The sequence below is a fragment of the Mustela nivalis genome, assembly GCF_964662115.1.
Source record: "Mustela nivalis genome assembly, chromosome: 15".
Lineage (NCBI taxonomy): Eukaryota > Metazoa > Chordata > Mammalia > Carnivora > Mustelidae > Mustela > Mustela nivalis.
Genome location: NC_139034.1, coordinates 9,223,738 through 9,247,139, shown reverse-complemented (window position 1 = coordinate 9,247,139; position 23,402 = coordinate 9,223,738). Strand labels below are relative to the sequence as shown.

The 23,402-nt window shown below is 39.0% G+C and overlaps 2 protein-coding genes across 2 annotated transcripts in view; one reads left to right on the top strand and one right to left on the bottom strand.

The window, feature by feature from the left end:
• LOC309848515 (ligand of Numb protein X 2-like) overlaps positions 1 to 14,573 on the bottom strand; it is a gene marked incomplete at its 5' end in the record, with an annotated part of 385,857 nt that extends 371,284 nt beyond the window's left edge. Inside the window, 6 exons of the mRNA XM_082700211.1 lie at positions 2,456 to 2,566; positions 5,187 to 5,324; positions 5,972 to 6,121; positions 8,421 to 8,456; positions 10,139 to 10,281; positions 14,410 to 14,573. Coding sequence (XP_082556337.1) covers positions 2,456 to 2,566; positions 5,187 to 5,324; positions 5,972 to 6,121; positions 8,421 to 8,456; positions 10,139 to 10,281; positions 14,410 to 14,573 — 742 coding nt within the window. The remainder of the gene's footprint in view (positions 1 to 2,455; positions 2,567 to 5,186; positions 5,325 to 5,971; positions 6,122 to 8,420; positions 8,457 to 10,138; positions 10,282 to 14,409) is intronic.
• LOC309848526 (ral guanine nucleotide dissociation stimulator-like) overlaps positions 1 to 23,402 on the top strand; it is a 438,233-nt gene that overhangs the window by 39,776 nt on the left and 375,055 nt on the right. The window lies entirely within an intron of this gene.

The following is a 23,402-nucleotide window of genomic DNA, read 5'->3' as shown; positions in this document are numbered from 1 at the left end:
GTGTAATTACAAAACTCTTTAAGATGACATACACGGCCCTTCCCTTCATGACATCTGGAATCTGATCTTCCCATGCTGCAGCTCGCCGGTTTTCCAGCAGTTCTTCAAAAGAGTAAAGAGCATCCTTGTCTCTAGATCTTACTCCATGCTGCCCCCACTTATAGACCACTGCTTCCTACCCCTCTTCATCTATCAAACCCAATACAGCAGGTCCAGGCTAACTGATGCAGCTGCTAGGGAAACAGAGAAAACCTTTAGATTAATAAGGAACCCCTGGACACGTATAGCAGGTTAAAAGGAACTGGATGTGCTATATCAGGTCATGTGCACTTATTTTACATACTCCTTTGGTTCAACTCTGAGGCACAACACAAGAGGAAGACAATGGGGGAAGGTGGAGTGCAGCGGGGGGCGGGGGAGGAGGGTGCAAAGGGAGATTAACTCCTTATATTTCTCTTACTCCTTTGCCTCAATCAAGTCTTTCACGTGGAGCCTAAAAGCAATTACAATAAAGAGAGAACCAGTTTCATAATTAAAATCAAAGTAGTTCAAGGGTACCAGATTGCTTCAGCTGATTAAAAAATAAGCTGCTAAAATATCTAAGATAATTCCTTCTAATTTTGATGCGGCTACAAAGAAAACTAAGTAAAAACAAGAGACAGACCCCTATGTTTAAAAATCAATTTTGGGGGCGCCTGAGTGCTCAGTTGTTAAGCATCAGCCTTCAGCTCAGGTCATGATCCAGGGTCCTGGGATCAAGCCCTGCATCAGGCTCCTGGCTCAGCAGGAAGCCTGCTTCTCCCTCTCGCACTCCCCACTTGTATTCCCTCTCTAGCTGTCTCTTCTTCTCTGTCAAATAAAGTTTAAAAAAAAAGTAAAATAAAATAAAAATCAATTTTTATTCAAAGTAATCCTAAATTTTCTAAGTTTAAAAGGATTTTAGGATAGCCAGCTTTTAAAACAGTACGTCACCCTAGAATCGTCTACATAATAAAAACCACATCCAAATAAAAAATTCCTACACAGATATATGGACTCCTTCATCTGTTACTCATTCTAGGTTCTTCAGAGGATTCAATGCAATAGGTGAAACATGCTTTCATCAGAGGCAGAAGAGGCAATGCAAGACAAAACAAAAAATCATGCACAGGGAATCGACAAAACAAAAAATAATGCACAGGGAATCAACAAAACTAAAACATCTTTCAAAATGAATCTGGATTGGTAATTTTTTAACAAGAATATTCAGCATTGCAAGAGCACAGTAAGAACGGCATTTTCATACTGGCTGGTGGGTAATCAATTGGTAAACTCTTTCTAGAAAGTAATTTTACAATATTTACCAAGAGTCTCCAAAACTCTCCCCTCTCTTTAAGCCAGTGATTCAGTTTCTAGGTTGTCTTTAAAAAATAATAAAAAAATATGAATAAAAATTTATAAGAAAAACAAACACAAAGAGAGCATTTATTATGTGCCTGGCTCTACTGAAGTCTTATAAACTATAATCCTTGGACCAACAATGTCAAGTAGTTACTGTTCTTTTCCCCCACTTTACAGATAAAGAAACTAAACACAGAGGGATAAATAACTTGAACAAGGTCGCAGAGCTTATCAACAGTGGAGGGAATCTGAAGCCAGGTTTCAGCTCAAGTCTATCCTCTTAAGCTACAATACCACATTGCCTCTCCCCATAAAGATGCTCAATATGTTGATACTTCCTAGAGTATACGAACTGAATACAAACACTAATAATGGAAGGACGGCTGATTAATGATGTATCGATTCATAAAGCTGATGTAAGCAGCAATAAAACACTCCTAAAGAATTATTGAACTGACAAATATTGGTGATATAACATATGAGAAAGAACAGGTTACAAAGCAATCCAGTTGACCTTTGAACAATGCAGGGATTAAGGGTCCTAAACACCCAGGCAGTTGAAAATCTACACATAATTTGACTCCCCAAAATCTTTACTAATAGCTTCCTGCTGACCAGAATGTTTACTGACAATATAAAGTCTATTCACACACACTTTGTATGTGATATGTACTACATACTGCAGTCTTACAATAAAGTAAGATAGAGAAAAGAAAATATTAAGAAAATCGTAAGGAAAACACATTTACAGGACTCCACTTTTACTGGAAAAAATTCACATATAAGTGGACCTAACATGTTCAAAGCATGTTGTTCAAGTATCAACTTATATACCATACATGTGTTCATGATCCCAACTTAAGAACATATATTAATACACACACTGACAGTTACATAACCGTATGCATAAACAAAACTCAGTTTTCTATGAAAATAAAATCTTAAACACATAATACACAAAAAATTTGTGAGATATAAAGTAAATGTAAAAGTAAAAACTTTACTACTGAACATGTAACTAAAAATCTTACTGACATAGAAATTTAAGTTACTGTTAGAACAGAACATTACTTACTCTTTTTATCTGATGAGGTACGAAAATCTATACCACCAAGACCTTCATTGCCTGCAGTTGAAGTAGCTGCTGTGGTTCCCAAAGTCAAGCCTAAAGCATTCTGTCCAAGTCCTACAAATAAACCAAATATAATTTACAAAGTCTTTACAATGATTTTCCCTCAATGGACAAAATTCTCAAATGCTTTCAAGCTGGATCCCATTTTTCTTCATAATTGCTTTAAGCAAATAACATGGAATAAGTCTAAAGCTGGGATTTAATGGTGTATGTAGTCTGGATAATATAATTTTAACTTCTTTACGTTTTAGGTAATTTTTTAAAGTGTAGACACACAATGTCACATTAGTATACAACAGTGACTTGAAAACTCTATACATGCTATGTTCACCACAAGTGTCACTACCCTATCTGTCACCATACAACCTTATTACAATACCATGGATTATATCTATCCCTGTGACTGATTCCATAACTGGAAGGTTGTACCAACTCCCCGTCAGCCATTTTGCCTGTCCTCCCTACCCTTTCGGGCAACCATCAGTTCTCTGTATTTATGGGTCTATTAATTTTTCTTTACTAAAAAGGTCAGAGTTTATCTGTTAATTCAATAAATGTGAACATACTACTTGTTTTTTTTAAATCCTCCTGAAAAAGCAGTTTTAGTTTGTATATTTCCAGGTGAATACTTCTTGTCCTCTAGTCATGCTTTGTAATTGGATACTTTTTAAATTATCAAGTATTGGATGTGTTAATTAACTTGATGGGCATTTACAATGTGCATGTATATATGAAATCACTATGCTCTACACTTTAAATATCTTACAATTTTACTTCTCAATTATACCTCAGGAAAGCTGGTAACAGATAAATAAATTACATAATAAAATAATCCGGTAATGATTTATAAGATTTCAGCAAATCTTATAAATCTTATAAAGCCAATAGTTTCATTATTCATGAAATCTAAAGAACTGAGAGTTAGAAGCCTTACAGTTCAAACATCAAATTTCATACTCCCAAGCTTTTTCAAAAAAAATTTAATGAAAGAAATAGACTTCATTTATTTAAATCCTACCGCACTGACAAAAGGAATTGAAGGGGCTAAACTACAGTTAATCTTAAGTCATAAAGGTATGCTTGTAAATCAAGTAGCAGAATTTTAAACACCACGCATTGGTAAATCATCTAAGTCCATGCATTACCAAGCTCACATAACTGTGGTTCTTTTTGGACAGATGCTATTTACTTTAAACAGAGGAAACAGTAGAGGTACTGAATAAAAGCAGGGGATATATGAAGAGTGGATTTAAATACTGACAATGTGTGAAAAAAAATATAGCTAAATGAATGTCCATTAAAAAAAAAAATACAGGGGTATGTTTAGTTAGCACAACCTTAAATCAAGCACTGACGTGTGTCTAGAGCCTAAGAAAAATTGTAGCAGGCCTACAAACTCATTAGAAAGACACAAAAACAATCCTCCACCTCCCCTTTCTGTTATTTTTGTGTTTTGCTCTCATAGGACTCTTTAGGAGAGATGTTTAAACACTTATCCTACAAAGAAATGTATGTTACAGTCATCCAGTGATTCAGTTATTAGGAGATATTTTGAATACCTACAAGGTGAGACTACAGTGACAAAGACAAGTATCTGAAAGATAATGCAAACCTGAATGCTACAAATTTTTACAGATTATCTTCACCAACTCCTTTTTTCCCCTTCCACTGACCCAGAGTTTCTTCACTAAATTTAGTACCTGAACGGAGGACATGAAAGAGCTGTTTAATAGAAAACACTAGGTCATTCTCCTTCATCTCTCCCACACGACCAAGTATGAGACACGTACGAGGTGTTGAGTAAAACTTCTGATATTAAATAGCCATTATACATGAACCTATGTATTACTGGGAATGCTATGATTTTTACATGTTTCAAAGCCAAAAAATATGTTTTTCCTAACACATAAATTGTTAAAGAGAAATTCTTGATATTATATTGCTATGTGAGATAATTATACAATGTTTTCAAATCAGAGGAAAGCTCTTCTCACTCCTACATGGTATTATATTACATTATTTATAGTATCATGTTTCCTCTATTATTCATTCATTTATATTTATATATAAATATATTTATAGTATATCTTAATACTCAAAACATCGACAGAATCCTTAACATGAAGCTAATTTCAAAATAAGAAAGAAATGAAAAATCAATCCAAGATGGAAAATATGAAGTATTCTCTGCCAATTGAATTGATACTTTAGTATTTTGCTTGACTAGAATAAATTTAATACTTGTGTTCTAAAACCTTTTCTTCAAAGCACGCTAATACCCTTTCCTGATGCCTGTAATGGAAAGCCATTCTTAAAACCAGGGCTTGAAAGGTCAAGTTGTTTTGCAACGAACTTAGATACCAAATGATCCAAGACTCTACAACTACCATTTCTTGATAAATTTCTCTAGAATAGTTTATAAGATCCTTAAACAGGCCCTTCTTTGTTTCTTTATATAGTCAGTCAATACTGAGAAGCAGAAAACTTTTTTTCTACAATATGGCTAAGATGTCCAATTATGCATGAAAACCATTTTTTTATAATTCAGTTTTCATACGAAACAAAAACATTCAGGTTAAAGAGACAAAGTGGTCTGTTCCAAAGGTCAAAATACAGATAAAGTAAATTTAAATATAAATATTTACTATTTTGGAAAATGAATACCATTAATTACCTGATGTGGCTATATTTGAACTCTGGAAAAGTGAACCTCCCAAACCAGCTAAGGCTCCCCATAAGGAATGGCTTGTTGATGGGGTAGTAGTTGTAGCTGTTGTTCCGCCCAAATTATTTAGGGTAAATCCTGTAGATCCTATAGAAAGTAAAACGGTAAAGGCTTCAAAAGGAAACATCATTTCTAAGAACATTGGAGAAAATACAAAACATTCCCCACCACCACCAAAACAGACAGCCCTCACGTCCATGACAAAATTCACTCTAGTTTTTCCTAAAAAACTACTTGCTAAAGATAAAATTACATATACTTAAGAATAAAGAGAAATAAGACCGTAAGGAAACGCTAGTGACACAAATAAGAGTTCTAGGTAACACTAGAATGGTGTAAGGTAACGGATTCCAGAGAATAATAAAGAGTTTTCAATCCAGGATGCCAAATTCGCCTTCAAAATGGAATGAATCCTAAGGCAGGCAAGGCTGATGCAAATTCTTTATCCTTTCTTGTCACCAATATGCTCCTTGGAAACAAAGTGTATACTAATAGTTTTACATTTTACCTCTCACCCTGTCCCTGCTTTGCTCTGTAAACAGAGATTAACTTCCAGGATGGCTCCTGCTGCTTTAAAGCCAATGATGATCTTTGTAGGATCCTAATTGCTGAGTGATTAAAATAAAAACTTTCCAAAACTGAAGTTATCTTGAATAAGGTGGATCCCTATATTCACTAGCCAAAAACAAAACAAAATTCAACCACAAAACGTGACTTTTTCCATTCTGCCTCACCTGCTGGAGTTGACGTCAGAGCAGACAAAAGAGTAAGACCACGAGCTGAGGTAGAAGTAATAGGGAGAGCAAATGGTGTGGCAGATGCGGCAGGTTTACTGAATCCTAAACTGAAACCTGCTGTAGACGCAGATGTAGTGGCTGGCGTTCCTGTGTCAAACAAACAAACAAATCCTATTTTACCATGACTGTATATGTATTACACCGGTTTCAATCAGGATCCCTAAAAGTTCGTGACCCTACTTTTGTAGCCAGAAGGATATGTGGGTAGGTATGAAAAAGGAAAATATAGAAGTTGGAGCCAAATCATGGTGAATAATTAAAAGAGGATGCTATGATCTTAGGAAAAGCAAGAAAAAGTCCCATCAATGTGGTCCTATTGAAATCCAATTTCAGTTCTACCCCTGGATTTACCTAAAACAGCACTGACCCTTCCTTTGCTCTGTACTCAACAGAAAAATATTCCTCCCCTCCAACGCTATTTAAACCACCATTCTCTACTGTTTCCTCTGCCTTTACTTCTGTCAACCCTGGCTACTCCTTCCAGTCTGCTTTTGTCCATCTCCTTCCTCTGTTCAGTTCTTAAATGATACTGCCTACGGCTCCAGGCCTGCTCCCATACTTCCCAACTACAGGATCTCAGCTAGGGCAACACAGGCCTAAATCTACACCTACCCGAGTCTCCACTGGTTAGCTCTACCGGGATGTCCCTTAACTTTCCACCTCTACGCCTCCCTACACAAAACGTTTCCGAAACCCCCTGCCGTGGTCCACTCAGTTGCTCAAGCCAGAAACCATAATCACCCCTGACATCCCTTCTCTCTCCTGAATTCTACTAGCCATGAATCCTGCTGATTCTACTGCAGAAATAGCTCTGGATTACAAGCATCCTCAAAACCCTTAGCTCAGGTCATCTTCTTTTCAAGAACAATTATAACCTCTTAATTTGTTTCTGTGCTATCAGTCCCTCTAAACTTTAATCTATTCTTGGAATTATTTCAGTTACTTTAAAAAACAAGAAGGGAGAACACCAACAAATATAATACCCTGGTGATTATCTCTGACTGAAGGCTCCTATTAGCTCTATACTATCTCTACACTAGAGTCACAAGGCGTGGCACACAACCACCTTTCCTATCTACTTCCAATCTGCTCTTCACACCCCCTCTCTCCCTACCATTCCCACTTCTGAATCCTAAATTCTAACCAAGTACTTTTCCTACTTCCCTGAGTCCCCTTATGACTGGGCTGTTGCACGTCTCCATCAGGAATGATGTTTCCTGCCCCCAAAATAAACTTCTACTCTTATCTTCCTCTACTTCCCTCGTGCCTTTCATACATGTTAGAGCACTTATCAGGTCATACAAGAACATGTTACTATACCTGCCAGTCAGCTTCACCTCATCACCCACTGAATGCCTTACTCATGCTCATGCTAATGCTCTTGACATCATTAGTACCACCTGCACCACCAGTACCATCACCACACCACAGCTAATACTAAATGTTCAAAGCATTATGTATACTCAAGGCCACAGAGTTAGGAAGTAGTAGCCTTTCCAAACTATTAAAAGAGGAAATACATAATGACCTGCATTTTGGCTTTCCCTAAAGGCACTGAGAGAAGCAGCTGCCAGAAATTAAACTTCTGGATTGCCCTTACCACAACCAGAAATTCCTGCCCGGGTACAGTGCTTTGAAATCCTGTATGGGTTCTAAAATCTCAGAAAAGAAGAGAATCCAACTGCTTGCCCTGAAGCCAATCCTGTCCAAAACTCTGGTAGTGAACAGACGGGTTACACTTTCTGTGGGTCACAGGTGAGTAGCATCCAAATGAACAAAGTCCACCAATCCTTAGTTTACTTCAAATATTAATTAAATTAATAAATTTACTTTAACTGAGTTCCCATACTATCTTTTCATTCATTCATTTCCTTTGACATTATTAACTGTCATACTACTTACTCACATTCCCTTTGGCGTATCGCTACAGAGAACCATGGCGTTTTTGAGCTGAAAAGAAATACAAAAACTTTTCAGTCCTACCCTTGTTTTACAGATAACCAAAAGCTGCCAGATACTACATGACTACCTAAGACCTCACAATGATTTGGAATTACAACCAGGGCTTAATTCTAAGACTTCTGGTCTAGAGTTTGTTGCTTTTTTTTTTTCCCCCACTAAACGGGTTCAAATGACTATAAAAATACAATGTAAAATAAACCTCCAGAGGAAAAAAACCATTGCTGTATTTAAAGGTTTTTTTCCTGAATTAAACAGTCATTGACTTTTTTAAAAACTCCAGTACTGAAAGGCTGTATAATGAGTCAGTGTCTGTGATCTATTAGGTTCCTTACATGCTTCCTTCTATACCCCAGCTCTGTGAGATAATAAGAAAGAGAAGAGAAGAAAACCACAGATCTGGGATCTTTCCTCAAAAAATTCTTACCCAGAGTTAATCCTGTAGTTATAGTTGTTGCTATTCCTGAGGACAAAAAGAGAAATAAAATTTAATCATCAATGGCAGATGACATTTTGTGGGGGGTTATTACAAGGGCAAGACTTAGAGTCATCCTCAGGATATGATACTACAACAACCAGTATCTTCTACCATGACCACTAATAGAAACGTTCTTCCTAGAGCACCGGTTTTCATATTACCGGCTATATATAATTATATAGGGAATAAGATTTATAAATGCAAACAACTACTGCTTATAACAACATTAGGCAAGGAGAAAAAAAGCTACTCTAAGCCAACACTGGCACACAAAGTCGTTTCAAGGAGCTCACTGGAAGCTCCCGCATTCCTGCAGTTCTTACATTTTCTATGTGTGGCTGTGAAAAGTTTCAATCAAAGCTGCAATGTCAATGCATAAAAGTGGTAACAGAGACCGAGAGGCCCTGTGGGTATAGAATAAAGAGTAAATAAAGAAATAAGCTTTTGAAATGGCAGCATTACTGACACATATTTTTAATAACCAAATATCTTTAAGTATTAAAAAACAGATTTTTATTATTGAAATGTCTACCAGAAACCTTGACCTCTTGCCCTTTTCCCATCTAAACAACTCTTTTAATAATATAAAAATTTAAAACGTCTCTTAGGAAGGTAAATTATAACGTTATAGCAAGAAAGGATGCTGACTGCACCATATATACTAAATTAAATTAACGTCCAAATTGGTAAACTTGATTTATCTTCACTAAGGTGAAACACTGCATTATATACTCTCTTGTAAAGATTAAATTAATTCTTGGGGCACCTGGGTGGCTCAGTGGGTTAAGCTGCTGCCTTCGGCTCAGGTCATGATCTCAGGGTCCTGGGATCGAGCCCAATATCGGGCTCTATGCTCAGCAGGGAGCCTGCTTCCCTCTCTCTCTCTCTGCCTGCCTCTCTGCCTACTTGTGATCTGTCTGTCAAATAAATAAATAAAATCTTAAAAAAAAATTAAATTACTTCTTTATATTTAAAGAGGTATATCTTCATTGTGTCAAGTATACCAAAAAAGAAGTTATTTTGAAAAGAGATCTTGGGATGCCTGCGTGGCTCAATTGGTTAAGCGGCTGCCTTCAGCTCAGATCATGATCCCAGGGTCCTGGGATCAAGTTCTGCAATGGGCTCCTTGCTCGGTGAGGAGCCTGCCTCTCCCTCTGCCTCCTGCTCCCCCTGCTTATTCTCGCTCTCTCTGATGAATAAATAAAATCTTTCTTTAAAAAATCGCATTTCTTTAAATTTGTTTCTCTTCTTTTTTGAAGATTTATTTATTTTTGAGGAAGAGCTTGGGGGAGGGGGGTGCAGTATGCAACAGGAGGATAGGGAAATAGAGAGAGAATCCTAAGCAGACTCCCCAAGGAGCTTAAAGCCCAAAGAAGATCTCATTCTGCAAGCATGAGATCATGACCCGAGTGGAAATCAAGAGTTAGACCCTTAACCAACTGAGCCATCCAAGAACCCCTAAATGGGTGTTTTCGTTTACACTAGAATAGATCATAACCAATGTTAGGCCTACCACTGGCCCTTAAGTCCACATCCCTATATATTTTTTCATCTTAATATTTACCATTTTTTAGGTCTGACAATCCCTATAAAGGGCAGAGATATAAGCCGGAACCTTAAAAAGAATATCCCATAGCTACTCCCTGAAATGTGACAATCCTCCTTACCTGTATTTGTTCCTTCCAGAGTGAACCCAGCGGTAGGTTTCGATCCAAGGAGTCCGGTTCCAAAACCACCTGAAGGAGCAGATGTCGTGGCAGGAGTTGCAGTGCTTCCAAGAGTTCCAAAATTGAGCCCCACTGAAGGGTTGCTTATCTATAAAGAACACAAAATAAAGTCTACTGGAGCCAGTATTTCCTAAAGAAAAATAAAAATTAACTCTTCAAGGTTAAACACCTTCTTTCTTTTCACATATTCAATATATTGCCATAGAATACAAAAAGAACTATCTATTTATTTTTAACCAACCCAATTCAAATAGTGTCCTGTTCTCTTTAAAAGTAAGTCACATACAAAAGATTTCAGATCACAAGGAAATCATAAACAGTATCACATATTCTCCTTCTCTAAGTTTTATTGACAGTTAGCATATTTTAAAATGGCCACAGAGCAATCCTATGAATATGGATCATTTTCCTCTTGAATGACTCACGTATAGTCCATATTTCTAAATACATTTATTCTTTCCCAACTACTAAATAAAGAAAAATAAAACATACTCAGAAAAGTTCTTTTAAGTGATCTTTGCCACCTCTCTGTTGCTTTATCACCATATTCATGGATTTAGGTAGGGACGGGGGATACAGTTACGTTTCTTGTCACCAAAACAGCATCAAGAACTGGGGTAGGGGGTGAGAAGAGGAAAAGGACTAAACATAACCTGGCAAGAGGAAAATACAAAGTAAAAATTTCCCTCTATCCAGATTATGTGTTCATAAGCAGAAATTCTCTTCAGAGTTTCTGAAAGCTTAAAAAGAACAGCTGGTAATAGCAAGTGATGTGAACAAAGTTCACGACTTTCAACTGTTCTTATCAAAACTCAGGGGCTCATATTTGCTATCGATAGTGGGAGAACAAATTATTAAAATAATCAAAATGTCTCAACAACCTGACACTCCAAAAATTGTAGAGGAGAGTTAAAAGAGACTATAACACATAACATAATGGGAGCTCCCATTCATCCTATATAGGTATCTTTATTCTATCCTGCCTGCCCTTCCAAACAGACATAATCCCAAGAGAAGTCAAGGTCAGTTTTAAAAAGCTTATGTCTGGGACACTGCAATTTAAGGAGGTAGCAGTGTTATGGCTGGGTTCCAGGGCCAGGTCTCCAATGTCCTGGGACTGGTGTGACATAACTTAGCCTTCTTGATCCTCTGTTTCCTCATATGCAAAATGTTAATAACTTTGCCCACTTAACAGATTTTTTGCAAAAGATTGAGAGATTATGCATGGTGAATTAACTTCACTTAATAAATATTATTACTGTCATCATTAGGAACTTAATAAATTCTACTATACACATTTTATACAATGTATTACACTACCCAATCACTGTGAGGGGAACAGAACTTGAAACCAATCATCAACACTGAGTAGGGGGTCAAAAAAAGGGTCCTGGGATCGAGTCCCGCATCGGGCTCTCTGCTCGGTGGGGAGTCTGTTTCCTCCTCTCTCTCTCTCTGCCTGCCTCTCCGCCTACTTGTGATCTCTCTCTGTCAAATCAATAAATGAAATCTTAAAAAAAAAAAAAAGGGAGCTGGCCCTGTGTCTTAATTTATCATGGATTTTATTTTATTTTTTTTAAAGATTTTATTTATTTACTTGACAGACATAGATCACAAGTAGGTAGAGAGGCAGGCAGAGAGAGAGGAAGGGAAGCAGGCTCTCCACTGAGCAGAGAGCCCAATGCGGGGCTGGATCCCAGGACTCTGGGATCATGATCTTAGCCGAAGGCAGAGGCTTAACCCCCTGAGCCACCCAGGCACCCCTATCATTCATTTTAAAATGATGTCTAGGAACATGGGTATGTGAAGTACAGAAGGTTGGCAAAACAGGGTTGCAAGGTCTCAGCAACAAAGCACAAAACTTTGAACACTTAATCAACTGAGCTAAAAAGGTATTTTAATAAATGTTATTGGCAAATTTTGAAGACCTCAAATTAAGGAAATGGTAGTTATGCTCTCCTCCCTCCCAAAGAATTCAGTGATTCCATTTGGTTTTACTGCTATTCCATAAATATAGAAAGATGCACAATGAAATTATGTATTTTTCTCTGAAATTTTGTATTTTTAGACAAAATATTTAAAATTTCTTGACAACTTAAGATAACTGAAGACACAAGGCACTGTTTCATAATTAAATGTGAAAACATTACCGAAGAAATACATCAAAGTGGTATCTTCTTACTCAAGAAAGCAAAAGAGAAATTTCTCTACAGGAGAGAAATTTATTTAAAAGCTACCCCAAACAGGACCAAGTTTTGCCTCAACCCACTATTATCTGCCAATGGCTCATCAGAATGTGTTACTGTCGACTCCAACAGGTCAGGAATATTGTTTTAACTTCTCCAGCATGCCCTAATGTGGACTTAGAAAGTAACATTTAGGGAGCACTTACCAAGTGCCAGATATGATGTTAAGTACTTTATTGATCAGCATCTCTGTTCCAGATGTGGGAACTGAGGCTTGGAGAGTAACTTCCCTAAAGTGATTTACCTAAAGAGACCAAATCGGGATGCCTGGGTGGCTCAGTGGGTTAAAGCCTCTGCCTTAGGCTCAGGTCATGATCCCAGGGTCCTGAGATAGAGTCCTTCATTGGGCTCTCTGCTCAGGAGTGAGACTGCTTCCTCCTCTCTCTCTGCTTGCCTCTCTGCCTACCGGTAATCTCTGTCTGTCAAATAAATAAATAAAATCTTTTTTTAAAAAAAGTCTATTTTTGACACAGCAATTGCGATTCCAATGAACTAATCTATGTAGGAGATGACAGGAATAGTTTTCGCCAAATAGGAGAAGGGTTACTGGTTGAAAACCTGGAAGAAAGAGCTGTACCCTTATTTATTTCACCATCTAAAACAGAGTCCATTATATGGAACTGTGTTCAATAAATATTTGTTCCATGAATGACAAGAGCTTGCCACAGGGCGGTGACATGAAGTGAAGCAAATGGAAACTAGGTAATTAAAATTAGTAGGCCTTGCTGATTAAGGGTGCAGAGAGAAAAGGAGGTATTAAGGGAAATTCCCAGACTTTTTCCTTGACTATGTAGTCTGTACCTCCCCAAATTTTCTTGGTAAATTATATATATATATATATATATATATATATATATATATATATTTAAAGATTTTATTTATTATTTGACAGAGAGAGAGCGAGCTCTCCAGTAGGCAGAGAAGCAGGGGGTATGCCCCTTGCTAAGCAGAGAGCCCCATGCGGAGCTCAACCCCAGGATCCTGGGATCATGACCTGAGCAGAAAGCAGAGGCTTAACCCACTGAGCCACCCAGGCGCCCCTGTACCTCCCCTTTTTAATATAAGGAAGATACTTTTGGCTTTTTACTCTACAATGACATCCCTCAAGCCCCAGGTGATAGATACCTTGTAACATTTTCTATGCACACTTCTTGATGTAATGAACTCCTCCCCTTTTACCTTAAAAAGACGGAGTTCTAAAAATTAAATCTCTCACCATGAAAATGACCTTTGACTATTATTAATGTCTTTTTCTAAACCTCTGCTGGCTGTATTTCGTCATCGCCTGAAGCGGTGCTTTAGCAGGTTGCACAAAAACGATAAATATGCTACCTACAGTTTTCAGTGTAACTAGAAGACAATGTGAGTCATTCCACCATAACACTCACGAATACTACTACTCACACTGTTCAAAATGACCACCAAGAAATGCTGCAACACGTATTTAAAACAAAAAACTACAGTAACAAAGGACCATGAGGTACCAAGAGGTGAGCTCGTTTAGAATACCACGAAATCATTAAAGCAGTGGAATGTCCCAAGTCATATATCCTGCAATGAATTCTGAATTATCAGGGATAAAACTCTAATTGTCCCCCTTAAAATTTTTCTATTGTCTTTTTCTGAAACCCCAGAATGACCCACAATGTCGTTCTCCGTTCTGTGCCTCAGACTGCCACACTGCTAGGGCTCAGCGTGAAACCCCAGGCCCTTTCACCCAGCCAGACCCCACTCGACAGGGACACTGGGTGAACCATTGTGGATTCTGGGGACCTCACAACCCCTGTGACCACCCTCCCGACCAGGCCCCCAAACGGCAGGACTATGAGGCTGGCGCTGCGCAAGTCTGTCTTTCTTTCTCCAGGACCCACTAGAAAGGAACCCAGCGCGAAGGGAGAGGGACGGGCCCACCCACGGGAGTCTCACGGAGAGGACCAGGCCGGGAAGGCGCGGAACCGCAGTTACCTAGATGCCCCGTCCCGAAGGAGAAACCGCCGCCTGCGCCGGTCCAGCCGGGGGCTACGGTGGTGGAGCCCAGCGTGCCGGTCCCGAAGGAGAACCCCGTGGACATGGCCGCCGGGGTTCAGCACCGAAAGGAAGCAGCAGGGGTTCTGGACGTTACTCTCTCCTCAAAGCCAAGGCGGTCCAGGCAGCATCCGCTCTTGCCCAGCCGCAACCGGGCGGGAACTTCAAGCCCTGGAAGCTGAACAGACCAGGCCGAGGTGGGTGGGGCAAGCACCCGACAGCATGTTCCGACTCCCGCCGCGCGCACGTAAGCCACCGGGAGCGAGCCCGCAGCGTGCACATAATCCTCCGGGAGCGACCCCCCCCCAGCAAGGCACCCTAGGATGGGAGGAGCTCGCCGCCGCAGGGCATTCTAGGAAGGGGCGGGGGGGGGGGGGGGGCTGCGCTGGGTTGGGCGGGGGGGGGGGGTGCGGGTTGCGAGGGGGGCGTGGCCTGAGGGGCGGGCTTGGTGGAGGTGGGACTCCGGGCCTCTTAAAGGGTAGGCGCTTGGCGTTAAACAGCAAAACCGTTTCCTTAGGTCTGTATTTGCATACGTGTTGATGTAATCTGAACTTCATGGATGTTGAATATTATTGCTTATGTCTTTCCTTACTGGTAAAAGGATGCGTGGAATCCCAAGGTGGGGAGGGCCCTATTGAGCAGTCCAAGCCCTGTTAGAAGAAAGGAGGCGCGCTCAGTCCAAGGTCGGCTGCCATCCCTTCACGGAGAAGGAGGGGTAGCTTGTCTTTCCCTGACAGTTCGGAATTGAACTGAGAGCAATTCATTCATCCGCTCCACAGCTTTTGAAGCCCGATAAGCGCAGTCATTGCGAGTTGCCAGCCAGGAAGCTCAGAGAGCGTCCTTTGGTGCGGATGGCCGATCCCGTTGGTGGCGCTGAGCAAACCCCCTGGACGTCAAGCGATGTGGTCAAGTCCACGAAGTTTTTGCAGCATATCCTGCTGGGTAGGAGTCTGGGTCTCCAGGCCCATCGTGGCGATGGCTGCCTTCTGGCTTTGGGTTTTGCATTGCTCTGACGCCTCTTTGCTACCTACCAGAGGAACTGCCAGGTGGAAGGGCTAAGTACAGAAACAAACACAATATAGTGCGGAATTTAAGAGTTCCAAGAGCAACCCCTAAACATAAGAAAAATGTAGATTTAAGGAAGAGATCCCCTCTTGTAGAAGCATCAGGAGAAGCTTCATGTCTGGTGCATTTAAGGTGCTGTCATCATAATGTGGGTCTTTATTCAGAGATTGTTACATTACTCCCGCAAATGCTTTTCCTACTTGTGATTTCTTCCAGTAAAATTCATCCCATAAGCAATCACCAGATTTGCTCTCCTAAAACACAATTTTCACCCCTGCACTGCCTTGATGAAACACCCAGCGGCCCTTTAGGCTAGCATTCGTCCTCCATAAGACAAATCTAAGCTCGGGCCTCACAATTCCTCTTAATGCAGCACTTTCTCTAGTGTTGAGGTTGGGCATTGCTGCCTCCTGTGGACTGAATCCTGTCCCTCTAAAATTCATGTGTTAAAGCCTTCACCTCCAATGGGATGGTGTTTGAAAATAGGGCCTGTGGAAGGTCTTAGGTTTAGATGCGGTCACGAGGGTGGGGCCCTCATGATGGGATCGATTCCCTCAGAAGAAGAAACATTAGAGACCTCTATTTCTCCATTTCTTGAGGATACAGCTAAAAGGCAACCTTCTTAGGCAAGTGGAGAGCTGATGGGCACCTTGATCTTGAACTTCTCAGCCTCCAAAACTGTGAGAAATTTCGGTTGCCACCCAGACTGTAGTATTTTGTTATGGCAGCCTGAGCGCTTACACATTACATCTGTGTGTGTTTAATTAAAAAACCTAACTAGCATTTTAGATATTATGGACATCTCCATAAGAATAACTAAAAAGTGATGCATTTGAACTGTAATTTAAAGAAAAATTTCATAGTGACAGAACAGGAGTAGGAAAAAATGAATTATCGAGGGTTTTAGAGCTTCAGTCATCTAGAAAATGCTATTATCAGTGATAACTTATAAGATGGTTAATAAGAGGACTATGAGGAAAAAATGTAGGGTATTTTGACTGGAAAAAAAAGATCCAGATGATTTTTGGAGGAAGATAGAATGTGGCTCCCTACATCTTTTAATTCCATTGTGTATTCTTTCCACAACTTTTGAAGACTATCAACATAAAATTAGTAAGTTCAAAATGCTTGGCCTAGAAGTACCTGGGTGGCTCAGTCAGTTAAGTGTCTGCCTTCCACTCAGGTCACGATCCCAGGGTTCTGGGATGGAGCCCAGCACCAGCCTCCTTGCTCAGCGGGGAGCCTACTTCTCACTCTCCTTCTGCCTGCTGCTCCCCCTGCTGGTGCTCTCTCTCAAGATCTCTCTGTCAATAAAATAAATAAATAAAATATTGTAAAAAAATGTTTGGCACATACAGTTTATATGTTGATTAATAAAACATGTAAGGTTAGCTGGAAGGAAAGTGCAGGTAAAAATGTAGTAGGGACTAATATATATTCATAATAAGGGAAACTGATGTGGGCCATATCGGAATTAACTTCTCAATCATTCTGTAAATCTTAAACAGTTTTAAAAATAAGTTTATCAAGGGCACCTGGATGGATTAGTTGGTAAAGCATGCAGCTCTTGATTCTCAGGGTTGTGAATTCAAGCCCATGTTGGGTGTGAAGTCTACATATAAGTTTATAAAAGAAAGTGAGAAATTTGAGTTAGATAAAAGTTTGAGTTTGGGGGGAGCCATTCAAATTGATAAAGTATTCCTTTAACTTCATAAAAGTTTTAGTATGGCATTTTTGTCTTGCATCTGGCAGAGTAGTTTAACTTGTGCAGAAGTAACCCCTGAGCTGCCATGGAGAGGAGGGCCGCAGGGATGGAAAGCAGACTACTTAATGAACAGCAGTATTACAATCTATAACATGGCTCCAGATACACCGAGTGTAAGACTGGACCTCAAAGACCTTTTCTCATATAAATTCTTCTGCTTGTCATACTATCAAAAAGAAAACACTTTACCTCCTTCATTCTACAGAACTAGAACTCCAAAGAAAGCAGTTTCTATAAGCCAGCAATGTGGTTATTAAATGGAAAGCTTGATGTAAAATGTCCATGTAAATTTCATGCCTATTTAAGCCTAAAGTCTATGCATCCAGGCAAAACCATGCAGCACAGTCATTTGGCTTAACTGTTCTTATTTAGAATAACACATTCTATTCCAAAGGATGTTTCCCATATTCCTCTTTGACATTGGGGGACCTGAATCGGTGTATCCAATCTATGGGAATTACCACTTTCCAAGGATGAAGCAAATGATTCAGATTCTAAATTATGTAACAAACCACATTCCTTCCCTTTGTTTTTTTTAATTATGTGAATCATGCTAAGAAAACCATCTTTTGCAGAGTTACTGGCTGTATGGTGATGTTGCTAATGTCAGAATCAAACTGAATAATCCTAAAGGCAATAGCATTGTAAAAAAAAATTAATTTCAACTTGCATTAAAATGGCTAAAGAAGCTTGTTTCCGTGGTATGCTCAGATCAGGATAACTCTGAGAAGGATCATTTGAGAAGTTCTAACATAGAAAAGAAGCTGGAATCTTAAGTCTATTTAAGTGGATCCACAATATATATGGTCTGATCCTCTGAAATAACCAAGAAAGAAATTATGATTTAAAGCCTATATATGATCAGTTGACCTCTGTCTTGAATTTATTCCTGGGGATCTATTGACTTTAATGTTTTATATAGTGTCCTAACTTTTTATAAAAATCCTATTAAGGTTAAAAGATCCAACAACAACAAAATTTATAGAAAGATAGATCAACAGTCAAAATGCGACCAAATGTTAATAACTGCTGACTCTACAAGAAAGATAGATGGATGTTCATTGTACTGCTCTCTCAAATTCCGTACAGGTTTGAAATTTTTCATACTAAAAAATTGGAGCCTAAATCTAAAACAGAAGTTTCCAAGAATAGATCTAATATTGATCTGTTTCCTGATAAAATTTTCATTCATCTCCCAAGAAATAAATAAAAAAGAAAAGAAAGGAAAAGCAATACAGGGAGTCTTACATGAAGCTAATTTTATTTATTTGTTTTTAAAATTTTTTTAGTAATCTCTACATCCAACGTGGAGTTTAAAATCACAACGCCGAGCACCTGGGTGGCTCAGTGGGTTAAGCCTCTGCCTTCAGCTCAGGTCATGAACCCAGGGTCTTGGGATCGAGACCAACATCGGGCTCTCTGCTCAGCAGGGAGCTGGCTTCCTCCTCTCTCTTTCTGCCTGCCTCTCTGCCTACTTGTGATCTCCGTCTGTCAAATAAATAAATGAAATCTTTAAAAAAAAGATTTTGTAAAAAAAAATTTATTTGGGAGAGAGAGAGAGTGCTCAAGCAGGGGGAGGGACAGAGAGAGAGAGGAGAAACAGACTCTGCCACTGGTCAGGAAGCCTGACATGGAGATCCATCTCAGGATCCTGGGATCACAATCTGAACTTAAGGCAGATGCTCAGCCAACTAAGTCACCCAACTCCCCCTTCAGACTTCTTTTAAATGAAAGAAAAAAAATCAACTTCCGTGTTAAGTTATCAGAGTTGGCCATGGGAATAAAAATACATGTTTAAAAAAAAATAAAAAAATTAAAAAAAGTTATCATAGTTGGGTCTCTGTTATTCATAGCTAAACTTAATATACCAGTTTAAGTAGGAACCCACACTAAAAGATAGATTTTGTATGTGTTACTGAAGAAACAGGAAGTAGCCATGATGAACCAAGGTCCAGATTATCTATAGGATCACTATACAGTGATAAAGGCAAAAACAAAATATCCTGTTATCTGATTTTATTCTGCTAGCAGAGAGCACAGTTGAGTTCTAGTCTCAAAAACATAGGAGCCAAAGAGGGAGAATGTATCCGCATTTATTGTTCTCACATCTTAACAAAACAATTCATGGTACCTGATGGACTCAGTATGCCCTGTCATGGAGCAGAAATACATTCACAAGACTATTCCATAGCATGCACAAAATTTCCCTCAATTCTCTTTGACCAGTTTTCCCACTGCTTGATTAGACCTCTTTTGGTTACAAGGAATAGAAATCCTCTAAAAGTAGTTTAAGCATAACTGTGTATACATGTGCAGGGAGATGTGGAAGACAGAGTTACTGGTAGGTCTTGTTATTGAGACATGGGAGACAGACTTGGAATACAGAGAAGTTTCAAGTGAATCTAGAGGAAAAGGTGTCACGGCCGGTGCGACCAATCGACCAGGAACGTGAGGGTAGAGGATGAAGAAAAGAACTTGAGAAGCAGAGAGATGGGGGCAGGAGGAGAGCTGAGGAGGATGTCCAACAGTGCTAAGTTTATTCAAAGCATTAAGGCCAAATATATAGTGATAATAGGAGAAGCAATACATCTGTGTCTAGTTAAACAACCACGAGTTCCCATAATAAGTTTCACAATGAACTATAAGCAGACTTTGTGACACCAAATGGCTGACACCGGTACAATTGTTCTGTATTGATACAGCAAACCTGAAAGTAATTTATGGGCTGTACTAGGGCAGCAAGAACCAGCCAAGAACATATGACCCCAACCGAATTGTTCTCATTTTTAGCAAGCATGTGGGAAGTCAGGTAGGCGAGCGCATACCACATAGCACAGACCCTTTCTCAATGCTACTCCATTTTATCGACCTAAGGCTTTTGTTTGGCTATTCAGCCTTTAAGGGAGGCACAAGTCAGGGCCTGGTTTGGTTCTCATCTCAAGCCTTATTGTGGCCTCCCACAAAAAGGAATAGCCACAAAAAGGCCTCAAGTATATCAGAAAGTGACAGCTAGACAGTTCATAAGAAATGAACAGGAGAGAGTTGCATTTATTTTGGAACTGAGAAGATCTGGAGGTCCCAGGGGATGGGGGAAGGAGTAACTAACTGGTTGAGTGCCCAAGGGAAACAGAGGGGCATTCAGGCATCTGCCACACAAGAATCTGAGACCCAGGTCTCAAGGAGAAAAGGCCAGTAAACAAACGCGGAGAAAGTGAAACAAACGTAGCAGAACAGTATCCCCCCACCCTGTCCCTCCCTCCAACCCCACTGTTATCAAACGAGGGAAGTATAGAGAAAAAGAGTCTTTGAATAGGATAGAGGGGCAAATTTATATTTATGTTAAACTAAACTCTTGACTCCTAAAAATAAGTTTTTTTAAAAACCCAGAGTAATCGTACAAAGTTATTGAGAGGTAAAAGGAAAACCAACAAAACAGCCTTGAAGGGTAACTGTGAAGAAAAAGCTACTGCCTGTTTCACCCCATAAGAATCCAGTGTTCAATGAAGGGATTATGCAGAATACAGCACGACTGACCACTGTATCCACCAATGTTAATAACCAGTGTGAACGGACAGAAAGATCAGACATGGATACCACTTGGGCAAATCATCAATATTTGCTCATCTAAAGGATTCAGAGAGTAAGTCACACCTTCAGGATACAGTGAAAAATGATGAGTTATCTTCTTTATGACAGAATGAGGAGCAAGCCAGCCTCCGAACTCTCAAATCCGGAGACAATGAAAGTTATACTAACCTCTGGAAATATAATATTTCTCCCTCCAAGTATGAGACTGAGGCATATCGGTTAACTTGGCTACATGCACTTTGCTGGGCCAGGTGCACGTCCTCACCCACAGGTATAGAATACAGAGTGTGATCACTTGCATACAATGTACAGTCACTCTGATAAGAACAAATGTTTATTCCGTCACCCATTCTCCTCAAGGAACACAGCCTGATCCAAATAAATTCCTAAACCCAGGGCTGAAGAGGAGGATGAGGATCAGCAAGTACGCAGACATCTCCAGGGATTCTGGGATGCATTCTTAAAACACACGTGCTCACACCTATTATTTATTGAGCATTCGTTGAGGCCAGTCACTACGCTTGAGCATTTCTCTTCATTACATCATTTAACTAACACAAATGACTTAGTGGAGAAGATGATGGTAAGTACTACTACTTACCAATAAGTAAACCGAGAGTTAGAGAAATTAAATAATTTTGTAATTATTAAATTATAACTAGTAAATTATTTGGTAATTACCTAATTAAATAATTTAATATCTGTTCACACAGATAGTGAACAGCAGAAATGAGATTTGAATTTAGATAGCTTTGATTCCAGAAAGAATTCTGACCATAGATTTCATCTTCTGCAAAAATATACCTAAAACGAAAAGTTAAGAAATGGAGTCAAATGAAATATTCTTATTCTTTCAATGACTTATATTTATTTAAGAAACAACGAAATTAAGAAATATAATTGCTCTTATGGTATCTCATTAGGTGGCAAATAGTAAACATAATTATAAAAGCAACAACATTTGCTTTTAAAATATTAATGTTATCTCACATGAATCATAGTATCAGACAACTCTCACACATTTTGTAGGGGAAGTAAATTTTTTTTTTTTAAGAGTGTTCAAACAAACAAGCATTAGGGAGAAAGGAATGCAGGAGATTCTGATTCCTCATTATTTCAAAGTATCCTGATTGTTTATTTAATGCTTTATTGTGTTTGTTATTTTTGATGCAAAAAACTACTATCCTTAATTAAGAAAATGCCATTTCATTAAAGTCATCCCATAACAATAGTCACATCCCTATTGTAAGATGTTTTTGTTGGCACATACAAGGAAAAATTTAGGTGTCCCCTAGAACTTGGGTGACAAAGGAAGTTATAACTAGATGCAACAAAACAAAACTAATCAAAAAACTAACATTTAAGGACTCCATAGAAAGACACAGTTTGGTGTCTAGACCATGACTTACAGGAACTTAGTTGGCCAAATGGTGTAGTTAAAGAAACAACAGGACCCTCAGAAGGAGACTTTTTCAGCAATAAAGCCTAAATTAGGCTTACTTGATACACCCCTATAATAATGAACCTTCAGGGTTGCGCCAGACGTTTCCCTGGCCCAGAAACACTACTATCTTGTCCTGCACTTGATTCCTCCCAATAGGATTTACAGATGCATCAAGACTTTGGCTGAATGAGAACAGCCTATCCACACCATTTTTTCCCTTGCTCTGAATTCATGCTAACTAAGCAAACTTCTCCACTGTAAAGTGTCTGCATACCTTTATAGGAATACCTTTATAGGTATATGTCTGAGAGCAGGTACCTATGTTGTAAGATACTGAAATTCTGATCTTCACTGAAGTAAGTAAATGAAGATTATCTAAATACGGAAAAAAAAGAAAAAAGGACAGAGTCCCATAACAAGTTACTTAGACATATAGAAATGAAGAAAAAAAAAAGAGGAAAAAGGCAAAAATCAAAATGAGTGCTTTGGGGGAAGTAGGAATAGTGATGAAGCATGAGATAACCACATTTTGTTATAAGTTTTATGCTACTCTTGAACTTTTAAAAGCATCATATATTATTTTGGGGAAAAGTTCAAATTTCCTACTCCATAGATTTTCCCAATTGTGAAAATATCATACTTGAGGAAGAAAGTACAAAGTGTGCAAGTACTGTATAACTAGATACCCTCATCTCTAAACATCACATTGTAACCACCACTCACATCAAGAAACTGAGCGCTGCAAGAGACTTAGAAGTGACTTCTAGAGATTGACGTCCTCAATCACACTCCAGTGGTAACCATTATCCTAGCTATTGTAAGGATATATTCTCCACTTTTCTTTACAGTTTCAATACCTACATGCTCACCCCTAAACATAGTTGCATTTTTGCCTATTTTTGAACTGTAATATAAATGGAATCATACCATATGCATCATTTTGTGTCTTGTATAGTTTTCTGAAATTATTTTTTAAGTAGGCTCCACACCCAGCGTAGGGCCCAGAGTGGGGTTTGAACTCACAAACCTGAGATCAAGACCTGAGCTGAGATCAAGAATCAGATGCTTAAC